The sequence below is a fragment of the Tinamus guttatus genome, unplaced genomic scaffold (assembly GCF_059628265.1).
Source record: "Tinamus guttatus ecotype Peru unplaced genomic scaffold, ASM5962826v1 Tinamus_guttatus_pri_ptg000649l, whole genome shotgun sequence".
NCBI classification, from domain to species: Eukaryota; Metazoa; Chordata; class Aves; order Tinamiformes; family Tinamidae; genus Tinamus; species Tinamus guttatus.
Window position 1 is genome coordinate 3,556,424 of NW_028289183.1, and position 12,643 is coordinate 3,569,066.

The window sequence follows — 12,643 nt, forward strand, 5'->3', positions numbered from 1 at the left end:
ATTAAACTCAAGGACAGACTACCAGCAGAGACGGCAGTAAGTGTTACTATGATATAACCATACAGGAAGCGAATGGGAGTCTTATATGGGACTGAGGGCGGCTTGTTTTTTTGTTTTGTTTTTTTTTCCTTCTTTTCCATGTTTCTCTAACACATGGGAATTGCCCAGACTGGTCCAGTGCGACATCTCCAAGCCTCGGGCGGAGGCACAACATGAGCGCGCGGGAGCGGGACGGCCTCCGAGCGCCGCGGGATCCCCCTGGGGCCGGGGCGGCGGGAACGCCGGGAGCGCCGGGACGGGGATCCCGGCACCGAGCCCCCCGCGCGCCCGCGGCGGCCGGGGCCGCGGGGCCGGTAGACCTGCTACGCAGGCGGCGCCGGCGGCGCGCGGGCGCGCGGGGCTCGGGCTCATGCTGTGTGCGGCGATGTCGGCGCGGAGCAGTCTGCGTCGCGCGGCCTCACGGGTCCTCGATGTCCAGGAACTCCTGCTTGGGCGGCGCCATGCCGCGGTACCAGGCGCACGAGCCGTCGCTGCGCTTGATGCACGCGTAGTGCTTCGCCTGCCGCCCGTCCACGTTGTTCTTCTCCATGGCCCAGTCCGTCCAGAGGCACTCGTCCGAGGAGGACACGAAGCAGGGGATGGAGAGGCAGCGCGAGATCTGCGGAGACGTCATCAGCATCCCGCTCATCATGGGAGCATCCCGCTACCTCCGCTCCCACCGCACCGAAGCATCCTGCCCATCATGGGAGCATCCCATGCACTGCAGGAGCATCCCACTACTGATCCTCCTGGGCCAGATGATCCTGCCCATCGTGGGAGCATCCCACACACTGAAGGAGCATCCCGCTACCTCTGCTCCCCCTGGGCCAGATGATCCTGCCCATCGTGGGAGCATCCCACACACAGCGGGAGCATCCCGCTACCTCCCGCCGTGCCGGAGCATCCCACCCGCCCCGCACTCACCTTGCACTCGCAGCCCATCTGGTACCGCTGGTTGAGGCTCTTCTTCTGCGTGGGGCTCAGCGAGTCCCAGGTGGAGACCAGGTCGCAGAGCGTGATGTGCATCCTGCCGTTGCCCTCCGACTTGCCTGCGCGCGGGGACGGACGCAGCGCTCAGCCCGCGCACGGCCGTGGCTGCAGCCCACGCCACAGCATCCCGCAGGGTCCCCCCTGGCTGCAGCATCCCGCAGGGTCCCCCTCACCCGCAGCATCCCGGTGAGCAGAGGGCAGGGAGGTCCCTGCCTGCGGGACACGGGACCCCACGCGGCCCGCGGCCCCACGCTGCCCACCTGCAATGAGATACTCCTTCTTCCCGCTGGTGTCCAGCGGCCGCCCGCACACGGCCGTCGACGGCGCCGTGTAGATGAACTCTATGTCCTGGTCGGGGCCCTTAAACATCTGCAGCGGGAGAGCGTGCGTGAGCGACTCGCGGCCGGTGCCCCATGGCCCGGCCGGCCCCGCGCCCCCATACCTTGATCTGCTTGATCTCGTACTGGATCCGCTTGATGGGGTTGCCATAGATGTCGTTCCCCGAATCCACCTCTTTGGCAGAGACGGCCTTGGCGCGGATCACTGCAAGGAGCAGGCGCGGGGTCAGCGGATGCAAAATCTCCGCATGAGGCCCCGGGGCAGCCGCGATGCCCGGGGCCGGTGGGTCCCTGTGCGGTGGGCCAGCCCGGGCGATCCCCCAGCTCCAGCCTTGCCCCTGTCCCGTGCACGGGGATACAGTCTGTCCCAGCGCCCTCGCGGCCGGGGACAACCCCACTGCAGTGCACGGGGCAGCCCCGGTGCCCTCGGTCCGCACTGCGCAGCGGCAGAGCCGGCCGCGCGCCCGGTCGGCACTGGCTGCACCGCGCAGACCTGGCACCACCGGCCACGTTCGCAGGGGACGGGGCAGCCCCGGCACACGCCGAGGGCGAGCGGCCCGCGGGCTGCGCGCGCTGCTGCTGCTGCTGCAGCCGTTTCCATTCACGTGCTGATGAATCACTTGACAAAAATGCAGGGAGGGGAGGCGGGTCGCTGCGAACAGTGCGGCTTTGTGGAGGGGGCGGCCGCGCGGTGCTTTCCTCGCCAAACCCCCGGCGGGGTGGCCAAGCGGCCCCGCGCCAGGAGCGGGCGGGCAGCGGCGGAGCAGGGAAGCCCGGAGGGGGACAGGGACAAGGCAGCCACAGTGGGACCCCCTGCACCCCAGGAGCCCCCGGGACGCCGCAGACCGCACAGAGCCCTGTCCGCCTGCAGCTCCCGGAGCCGGTACCCTGGGGCCCTTCCCTGCATGGAGCAGAGCAGGGGCTCCTGTGTCCCCGTCCCCCAGACTATGGGGACACAGAGAGGCACCACAGCGGGCCGGGGTGCTGCTGGAAGCTGGCCCCGGTCCGGGCAGTGCACCAGGCTCAGGCAGCAGGACACCCCCCACGCACCAACTGGGGCCATTCCAGCCAGAGCCGCCAGATCCTGCGGACGCAGCACCCTGCGGGGCCGTGGATTCAGCCCGTGCCGGGGCTGCCGGCTCCCTCCGTGCGCAGGAGGGACCCGCGCGCTCACACCAGCATCGGAGCTGCTGCCTCAGCAGGGCCGGCCCCGCGCCCGGCCGGCCTCGCCGCGCTGACTCAGCGCCGCCGCCCCCGGCGCGCCCGCGGGGTGGCCGAGGAGCCGCAGGTGGCCCGGGGCACCCGCGAGCCACGGGGAGGCAGCGCCAGGGCCTGTGAGGACGGAGCCGGCTCGGGATGTGGCAAAGAGGCACCGGGATACTCAGGGGTGCCAGCCCCAGTGCCAGGAGGGAGCTGGAGCAGCTACATCCCCCTGTGGCTTCCCCAGGGGGACGGCCACCCTGTCCCTGAGCCCCCCATGGCTTCCCCTGTCCCCAAGCCCCCCATGGCCACCCCGTCCTGGGACACGGGAAGCACTCCCGGAGCAGGAGACAAAGCTCCCTCTGAAACCAGGAGCTGGCACGGGGGGTGCCAGTGCTTGGCCCCCGCCGCCCACACGGCCCTGCGGGCAGCAGAGCTCCAAAGGGAGCCACGGAAAGGGACGGGGATGATGCTGATGGAGGCGGGATGAGGAGCCTGGGCTCATGCGCAGCGCTCCGGCCCCGCGGCCTGCGCGGCCGCCCCGGCTCCTGAGCGCTTCCCAGCGCCGCCTGCGTCATCCCGGGCGCTGACGGTGCCGCGCGGGGCCCAATCAGCAGCCGCCCCGGGCAGTCAGCCCACGGCGCCGCCGCAGCGGCCGCGCCGGCACGGCCTGCGCCCGAGCGGGCACGGCGTGGAGCGGGGCACGGCGCCCGTGGCCCTGCAGCGAGGTGCCGGTGCCAGGACACGCTGGTGTCACTGCGAGGGTCCTGGCCCAAGTGCCCGCTGTCCCTGCATCCGCGCAGCACCAGGGGACCAAGGCAGTGACGCAGGAGCCACCACGGCTGTGCCCCCACACAAGCGGCCAAGCACCCCCGTGGTTGCTCCCGGGGCTGCCCTGCGCATGGAGCCCGTGGGAAGCCCCTGCCCGGGCAGCACGGGGCGCCGGGACACCCGCTCTCCGTCCCCAGTGGTGCCTCGGCTCCATGGTCGGCAGCAGCAGCGGCCCCGTCCAGCCCCGAGCGCTGCCCCGTCGCCGGGCCAGGCACGAGGCCGGCGGCAGCGTGGGCGCCCACAGCGCTGCGCCAGGCTCTGCGGAGCCGGAGCCTGCGGAACCCCCCGGCTGAGCGGGAAGCTCCGGCTCACCCTGTGCCCCAGGTCCTGGGGTGACGGCCCCGGTGAGGGCTCGGCCGCACCGACACGCGCCCGGCTGCATCCCGGCCTCTCCATCCCCGGCTCTGCTGCCTGCTCCGGTGCCCAACGGGCGACACGGCCGGCTCCAGCTCCACAGGTGCCGCCAACACCGTGGATGGCAGAGACGACCTGGCCGGAGAGGAGGGAGCTGGCGTGGATCTGCTCAGCCCAGGGAGGCCGGAGGGAAGACACGAGGCCGGCAAAAAGCCAAGGACAGGAGGCCACGGGATGTGGGTTCCGGAAGGGAGGAGATGCTCTTGCCCAGCAGGATAAACCTGATGCTGCTGGGGCTCCCAGTGGCCACGGGCTACCAGGGCCAGGGAAAACAGGAACAGAGCGATCCACATTCCATATTCCCAGGGCACGGGAGCTGGGAGGTGCTTCCGCCGAGGGCGGCGCAGCCCGAGCCTGCCCTGCTGCGATGGGACCGGCTCCGGAGCCCGGAGAGGCACCTGCCCCAGCAGCCCCGCTCGGGCCCCCCGGGACCGCAGAGCCAGACGGTGACTAAGCAGCTGAGTCAGGGCCGCCAGGGGCTGCCAAGGGGCAGGGCTGAGTCACGGCGCCCGGGAAGCTGCCCCGGGCAGGAGGCCACTGGCCAAGGGAGGCCAAGGGAGGCCAGTGGAGGTAGTGGAGGCCAAGGGATCCATGGCCGGGCATGGGGCTCAGGGGCCTGGGGCCACCTCTTGGCGTGGCATTAACGGCCCAGAACGGCAGCTCCGCAAGCAGGAGGAGAGAGGGGGACGGGCAGGGGCGAATCCTCCTGGAGCATCCTGGCTTGGCAGACGGAGACGGGGCAGGGCCATGCAGGGATTCGGGCTGCCTAAGTGTTTGGGAATGCTACCTCTCCAGCTGAGCCTGGGAACAGCCCTGTGAAGGAGAGTATCGGGAACTGGGGCTGGCCTGTTTGTTTAATATGTTAAAATTTAATAAGGGCATTATTCATAGAAAGAGGAATCCAGATCCCAGCGCTGCCAAGCCCTCCCTTTCAGCAGCATCCAAGCCGAACAAAGTGGGACGGGGGAAAGGAAATGCCTGGAAATAAGGAACAGACGGGAGGTGACCGAGCCCGACGCTGCTGGCTCCCGGGGCAGGGTGCTGGCTCCGTGCTCAGGCCGCTGCCTATTGCAGAGCGGCGCTTTGTGAGAGGCGGCCCAGGAGCAGGGGAGCTGCCACTTCCCCCGCGGCCACGGCCCGCGCTGCCACGTACCATCTTGTATTAATCAAAGTTGCAACAGGCTCGGCTCGTTTTTGTCCTCCAGGACTCGGCAGCAGCACCGAGCGCCAGGACGGAGGCCCCGCTGCCCACGGCACCGCCGGGGCCGACGCCGGCGGCTCCCACCGGGCATCACCGGGGAGCAGCCGCCCCGGGGCCGCCGCGTCCCTCCGCGCCGGGAACGACGGACACGCCCAGACGGAGGGACAGACGGACGGTGCGAGCGGGCGGCGGGCGGCCGGCGCAGCCCCCGGCCCCGAACCGAACCGGGCCGCGCCGCCAGGGCAGGTGCCGCGGGGCCCGGGGCAGCCCGAGCCCTCCGCCGCCGGGAGGGTCCCTGGGCCGGCTGCTGCCCGGTGCCGCCGCGCAGAGCTCCGCGGAACCGAACCGAGCTCCGCGGAACCGAACCGAGCCGAACCGAGCTCCGCGGAACCGCGCCGCGCTCCGCGGAACCAGACAGAACCGAACCCCTCCAAGCTCCGCGGAACCGCGCCGAGCCGCGCACCGCCGAACAGAACCGAGCGGAGCCGCGCTCCGCCAAAGCGCCGCGCCGCGCACGGGCCCGCCCGGGCCGCGCTCCGCACCAACTTTCCGTCCCTTCCCCCGCCGGGAAGTTTACGCGCCGGGGCCGGGCCGGGGCGGAACCGGAGGGAGCCGGGGCTCCCCGCGCGGGGCCGGGGCCGGGGCCAGGCCCGGCGGGGACAAAGCGGGGCCGCGGGCCGGGCTCTCACCTACGTCGGCGTTGCAGAAAGCCTGTTGCGGGTGGATGGGCGAGCAGCTGCAGGCGTCGGCCGGGCGGGCCCTGCCGAGCAGCAGCACCGCCAGCCAGGCCAGCAGGCTGGGCAGCGCGGCGGGCATCTTGCGGCGGCTGCAGGCTCAGCGACCCGGCCCACAAAGCCGCATCCACCGCCGGGCCGGCCGAGCCGCCGCCGGGCCGCGCTGCGCCGAAAGTTTGGGTCGGGCCCCGCGGCCCCTGCGCGGCGGTGCGGGCGCTGCTGCGGGCGCTGCTCCCCGCTGCCTTCTATGGAGGTGTTTTCTTCCCCCGGCTGCCGCGAGCTCCGCTTTTTAACGTGCTCCGGGGATTCGCTGCTCCTCCTCTGCATGGCACGGGGCCAGCCCGGCCTGCGCGCCGCTCCCCGCCCCTCCGCGCTCGCCGCCCCCGGCCCCGCCGCCGCCGCCGCCGGCCCCGCCGCGGGCACCGGCCGCCCCCGGCCCCGCCGAGCTGCCCGCGGCAGCCGCCGGGCCCGGCCCGGCCCTGGGGAAGGCGGCAGCCCCGCGGCGGGGCTGGGAAAGGGGGCAGCGATCGCGGAGCCTCCAGCGGGAGCCGCGGCGGAGGGGAGGGCGCGAGGCCGGCGCGGCCCTGGCTCCCGGCCTGTGCTGAGCAGAGCAGTAAATTGCACGGGAGGGCTGTGATTATGTCTGTGCCCAAGCATTTCCTCTCCTCCCGGCTTCTCCAGCTCAGCTCATCCCATCTCCGTGCCCCTTTCCCTGCTCCCTGTCTCCGCTCCCATTTTCCCTTGGCCGGGACACTCCTGACCGTTCCCCTCATCCAGGGTGGTGCTGGTTGCAGCCCCACGGGGCCCGGCCCTGCTTTCACGCACCCAAAAAACTCAGGCCTTCTCCCTCCCAGCCAACAGCGCATTTCCAAATCCCGCCACCTTGTCCCCGCTGAAGGCATCGGGATGCTGCCGGCCGCGTCGTTCCTGTGCCCCGGAGCACAGCGGAGCCCAGGGCAGGGCGCCCAGCCCTGTCCTGTGTGCGGTGCCGGGCACAGCCGAGGGGAGCTCCGGCCCAGCCCCTGGCAGGGGCCACTGGTGCCACGGCCACCCAACCTGCTCCTGAAGTGGCACCTGGCCGCAGCGCTGCCCACGATGCTGCTCCCGCTCCACGGCGCTGCCGGTGCCGCTGCCCCTCGCTCGACGCGGAGCAGCGGGAAGGCGGGCGGCCGAGCCCGCTCCGAGCCCCGCTGAGCCCGCGGAGGCGCCTGCGCCGCGGCCTGGGCACGGGCGGCGGAGGTGCCGCCGGCCCCGTTGGGCTGCACGTGCCGTCCTCGCGGGGCGGCTGCGCTGCTGGAGGGCACTGCAGGGCTGGCACAGCCCGGCATCCGTGAGGCCCCTTCCCAGGGGGACAGGGCATCAGGGGCCACCCAGGGCCCTGGCAGCCCCTCCGGTCCCCTGGATCCCACTGGTACGAGGGGGAGCGAGACAGGGCCCTGCTGGGGGTCTAGGGAGGGCTGAGGGTCCAGGAGAGCCGAGGCCTGGAGGGACGGGCACTGCCCAGTGGGACACGGGGCTCCTGCATGGCTGAGGTGGAGCACAAGGACAAGGACTGCAGCTGGACAGGTGCCACGGGGACAAGGAAGAGGGCAGAGCCAGAGCAAGGCCACAGCCACCCGGGGGACAGCACAGGCCAGGGGACAGTGAGTATCCGGGGTGTCCATGCAGGGCCACGGCTGCCACTGCCCGGCCCCTGGGAGCAGCTCCAGCCCCTGGGTGCTGATCCTGCTCCTGAAAGCTGATCCTGGCCCGGGAAAGGATCCTGCCCCGGGAACTGATCCTGTCCCGGGAACTGATCCTGCCCTGGGAGCTGATCCTGCCCTGGGAGCTGATCCTGCCCCGGGAGCTGATCCTGCCCTGGGAGCTGATCCTGTCCCGGATCTGATCCTGCCCCCAGAGCTGATCCTGGCCCCGGAGCTGATCCTGGCCCCAGAGCTGATCCTGCCCTGGGAACTGATCCTGGCCCGGGAGCTGATCCTGCCCCGGGAGCTGATCCTGCCCCGGGAGCTGATCCTGTCCCTGGATCTGATCCTGCCCCGGGAACTGATCCTGCCCCGGGAGCTGATCCTGCCCTGGGAGCTGATCGTGCCCCCAGAGCTGATCCTGCCCCGGGAGCTGCCCCACAGGGGACAGGCAGCCGGCCTGTGGTGAGTTGTGGCTGTGGGGCTAAGTGGAAACACGTGCGGAGCCGCTGCCGGAGCCCGGGAGCAGGGGCAAGGGAAGGGCCTGGCGGAGCGGCGGCCGCGGGCAGCCCCCTGCCCGGCTGCTCCCGGGGCTCAGGTGCAGCTGCCCAGAGCGCAGGACATGGCACCAGGGCACAGGGGCCGCGCGGGTCACACAGGGCGCCCAGGGCCATGGAACCCACTGGGCGGCCGCTCCTTGGTGCCCTGGACGTGGCCTTGCAGCCGCTGCGGTGACAGCGGGGCTCTGCCCTGGGCCACGTCCCACCCAGCGTGGCCGCTTTGTCACCAGGTCCCTGGGAGCGCTGAGGGGCTCCCACGGCTCCTCCCAAGCCGCAGCTCCCACCGGCTGCCGAACCCCGGCTTGGATTACGGGCAATGCGGAAACCGCCGCGTCCCACGCGGTGACACCGCGGCGGTCCCCCGCTGCATGCTCACTTCTGCAGAAGTCAGCAGCACAGCTCATTACCCCAGAAGTTACCAAACTGCTGATGGGAAAAGGGGAAGAAAAAAAAAACAGTTACTGGGAAAAACGGCAGCCTGTTGAAATCCACGAAGCTGTTGGCAGCCGAGACGCCGCGGCCGGCTGTCCCTGCGGGCTGTGACGCGCTGCTGCGTCCCCGTCACTCGGCCGCCCGGTCCCCTCCCGCCAGCATCCCGTCCTCCCCACGGGACATGTCGCTGTCCCCGCTGAGGCTCCGCGGTGCCCCCAGCGCAGGGCTGGGGAAGGGAGCGCAGTGCGGGGACACATTGGGGCACTGCCCAAGGACAGGGCGGCTCCTGGAGCACCTGGGGGCAGAACCCAGCGGATGCAAGGGCTGCACCCCGGCACCGCGGGCAGGTGAACAGGCTCCGGCTCCCGCCAGCGTCCCCGAAACCAGGACTTCCTCCTTGGCCAGCCAGGCCAAGCGCCGCCGTCCCCAGAGGCGCCAGGTCCCCGCGGAGCGTCCCTGCCGCGCGCAGGGCTGCAGCACCCGCCGCGGGCGCGTTGGCCGCCTCCCCTCCTCCGGCAGCCCGGCGCCTCGCAGGCCGCGCGGGGCTGGGACACCATGCGGTGACAGTCGCTTGCCACCAGGTGCCACTGCGCAAACACCGGCACCACGCGAGCTGCAGCCCAAAGAGGCTTTACCGGGAGCCGAGGCCGCGGAGAGAGCCCAAGCGAGGGCCCAGCGCCCGCCCAGGCCGCCCTTGGCCCTCCAGTCCAGTGCATGTCTTAAATGAACTCGATGCCCTCGTATTTCACGCTCCCTATCTTGGTCTCGGGCAGGAGGAAGCGCCCGTCCAGAGTAAAGGCCATGATGTAGCTGGCGATCTTGCCGTTGTCCTCCTCCGACTTCAGCGCCACGATGATCTGGTCGTCCGTGTCCGGGACGAACTTGAAGGAGGAGAAGCCGTGGGTGGGCACCGCGTCGCCCACGCGGCCCACGGCGACGTGGCCGAAGTCCTGCGTGCAGCTGAGCAGCAGGTTGGTGCCGCGGCGCTCGTCGGCCGCCTCGCTGTAGCGCTCGTGGCTGGCGCGGCGCGGCAGGAAGAACCAGCGCTGCAGCGTGTCGCTCCAGGCCGCCGACTCGTGGATCAGGTAGCCTGCGGGAGGAGCGGGGTGAGCGTGGGGCGCGTGGGCAGCGCGCGGGCGCCCCGCGGGACGCGGCGGGGACGGGACGCGCGCCCTCTCCGTACCTGGGGGCCGGATCCCGGCCGCGGCTCGCAGCGCGTTGTAGTTGGCCACCCAGTTCTCGTGGGCCACGTCGCCCTTGTGGCCGACGACCTTCACCCACTCGGGGTTCTCGTTGAGCACCTCCCCGCTCGCCGTGGTCCACTCCTTGCCCAGGCCCCCCACGTAGAGGTGCTCGTCCTTCACCGCCAGCCACTCCGCCTTGAAACCTGTGCAGGAAAGGTCCCCGTGACGCCGCGAACGCGGAGCCGCCGCCGGCCACACAGGGGGATCCGGGAATCTCACCTTTGCCCACGGTGCCGTCCCCGTCCGAGAGGATCACCCAGGGCACCACCTTGTTGCCCTCGATCTGGTAGACGACCCCCGTGCGGTCGTCCACGCAGTAGAGCTTCCCGTTGAAGACGACCAGCTCCGAGAGCTCCATGCCCCGGCCCTTCTCGGCCAGGTGCGAGCGCAGCACGCTCTCCTGCTCGTCCCACTGCACGGCCACGCTGTCCCCGCTGTCCGACAGCACCAGGTAGCCCTTCTTCAGGTAACTGAACCAGGTGTGCTCCTCGGAGCCCCGCGAGCGCGTGTCCAGGTCGGCGATGAGCGCGATGCGGTAGCGCACGCCGTCGGCGCCCCTCTGCGGCGGGGACAGCGGGTAGGTGTCATTGTAGCGGTCCCCGGCGCGCGGGCCGAGGCGGTGCAGGCCGCGCGGGCCGTGCGGGCCGGGCCGGGCCGGGCCGCGGTGCAGGCACAGGAGCAGCAGCAGCAGCGCCGCGCCGGCCGACGACAGCACGATGGCCCTCCAGCGCAGGCGGAACCGCGGGTCCGCGCCCTTGGTCATGGACGCCAGCACGGGGAGGCCGCCCACGCTGATCCTCAGGGAGCTCATGGAGTCATGGCGCGGCGGGACGGGCATCGGAGTGCGGGCGACGGGGACCTGGCGAGAGGCGGCAGGTCAGGGGGCCGCCGGGGACACGAGGGGACAGAGGCCGCGTGGGGACGGGGACGTCGCCTCCCGGCATCCCCAGCGTCCCCGGGGCGCCCGCCGGAGCCCGGGGCGGCGGGAGCGTCGTCTTCGCGGTGGCGGGAAGGGCCCTGGCCTCGGAGCGGGCCCGGCGCCGGTGACACCAACCTGCGAGCGCGTCCCGGCGCCCGCAGGGACGGCCGGGAGGGGACGCGGGACACGTGGCGGCTCCGCCCGAGCAGGAAGCAGCCCTGGGGACTGCCCCAACCTGCCCCAACCTGGAGGCGGCAGCAGCCCCGTGTCCCCCCGCGGGGCCGTGTCCCCTCCGGGCCTCCGGGTCCGCCCCGGCCCACGCGGCCCTGCAGGACGGCCACGTCCCCCGTTGTCACGCGGGGGGGACGGGGCAGCTCCCCGGGCCAGCAGCAGCCGCCGTCCCCAGAAGGGGCGGCCTGGAGGGCCCGTCCGGGGCTCTCAATGCGCCTTTGAGGCGGCCGCCGCAGCCAACAGAGGCTCCATTGAGCGCGGGGGGCGGCGCGGGGACGCGGGCCGGGACACCGGGAGCGGGAGGGACGGAGCGCACGGAGCCGCCGCCGTCCCGCGGGGAGCCCGGGCGGCCACGGCGGCCCCACGGCCGGCCTGAGCGGGGGGACCCCAAAACAGCCACCCCGAGCGTGGAGAGCCCAAAACACCCACCCTGAACACGGAGAGTCCCAAACACCCACCCCGAGCCGGGGACCCCAAAACACCCACCCCGAACACAGGGACCTCAAAACACCCACCCTGAGCGCGGGGACCCCAAATCACCCACCCTGGCCGTGGGGACCCCAATGTCCCCTCCCCGAGCGCGGGGACCCGGGGACACCCCCGCGCCCCCGCCCCGTTCAAGGCCCCGGCGCAGCCCCCCGGCCCGGCACCCCCGCGGCAGCCATGGGCGCCCCCTCCTCTAGCAGGACGCGGCCCCGTGGTCCTGGCCCGGTTCCGGCCCGGTCCCGCTCGCGGCCCGGTCCCCGCTCACCGCGGCGCCGAGCGAGCGCTCCCGCCGCCCTCCGCCGCGCGCAGCCGCCGCGCGGACTACAGCTCCCAAGACACCCCGCGCGCGCCCACGGCGCCCGGCACCGACCAAAACACCCCCGCGCGCGCCGCGGCGGCCGCGAACTACAACTCCCAGCAGAGCCCGCGCGCCCCCGCGCGCCACCAGCGCCCGCCCCGCCGCGGAGCCTTCTGGGGGCTGTAGTTCCCGCTGGCTGCCGCCGCCCTTGGGGGCCTGCGTGTCCCCCGTGGAGCGCTGCAGAGGGGCCTATTGTCCCCACCCGCTGCGTCCTCCCGCCCCGGCCTGTCCGTGGGGCAGCCCCGCTCCCCGGGCTGGCTCCACGGTGGGCACCAGCAGCCACTGCACTGCGGGCCCTTTTGGGGACCACCAGTGCCAGTCATAACCGGGGTTGCTTGACCCGGCCAGGGGCTGCAGTCTCACGCAAAGACCCCGTTGGCCGGGGACAAGGGGGGTGTTTGCGGGAACTCAGCCACTGCCAGGCCCACGCGCCCCGTCCCTGCTGCCTCCCGCATGCTTCAGCGTGCTGAGATCCCGCACAGAGCAGAGCCAGGCAGGGAGGCACGAGGGACCCCCCCTGGGGCTGGGTCACAGGGACTGTGTGACAAGCAGTGACAGCGAGCCCAAGATCAGACTGTTCTGCACCTCCCACCAAGCATCGCCCCAACTGCCCACCCCGTGTCACCAGCGCACGTCGTCCCTTCAGGGAGCAGCCCTGATGTGCCCCACTGGCCCCGGGATCCGACAGGGGACAGATCCTGCCCCGCAGACACATTTCCATGGCCATAGGCACCAGCGCGGAGCAGGGGGCAAGCGGCCCGGGCAACTCCTGCCCCGGGGCGGAGGCTGCAGCCTCCCCTCAGCGCCGCTCTGCTACGTCTGGAGCCACTTTGTGCGCCCGGGAGCCGCTTTCCCGGCAGCGCCGTGGCGGAGGCGGCCGGCCGGGCACGCACACGGTTAACGCGGCCGGGCCGCGCCGCAGGGCGCACATCTGGCAGGGGGAGGGCGGCTGTCCCGCTTCTTCGCTCTCCTCCTTGACGTTCC

General features: G+C 72.2%; 2 protein-coding genes across 2 annotated transcripts; both read right to left on the reverse strand.

The window, feature by feature from the left end:
• Nucleotides 1-410: 410 nt before the first annotated feature.
• On the reverse strand, nt 411-6,077 carry TIMP2 (TIMP metallopeptidase inhibitor 2). The gene is made up of 5 exons (XM_088535926.1): nt 5,703-6,077; nt 1,472-1,572; nt 1,290-1,398; nt 964-1,088; nt 411-658 (listed from the first exon to the last, which is right to left on the reverse strand). Exons 1-5 carry the CDS (start codon nt 5,827-5,829, stop codon nt 458-460), a joined length of 663 nt encoding a protein of 220 aa, XP_088392052.1. The 5' UTR covers nt 5,830-6,077; the 3' UTR covers nt 411-457.
• A 3,017-nt stretch (nt 6,078-9,094) lies between these two features.
• CANT1 (calcium activated nucleotidase 1) lies at nt 9,095-10,524 on the reverse strand. Its single transcript, XM_088535930.1, has 3 exons — nt 9,885-10,524; nt 9,605-9,808; nt 9,095-9,511 (listed from the first exon to the last, which is right to left on the reverse strand). The coding sequence occupies exons 1-3, from the start codon at nt 10,501-10,503 to the stop codon at nt 9,141-9,143; spliced, it is 1,194 nt and encodes a 397-aa protein (XP_088392056.1). The 5' UTR covers nt 10,504-10,524; the 3' UTR covers nt 9,095-9,140.
• Nucleotides 10,525-12,643: the final 2,119 nt, after the last annotated feature.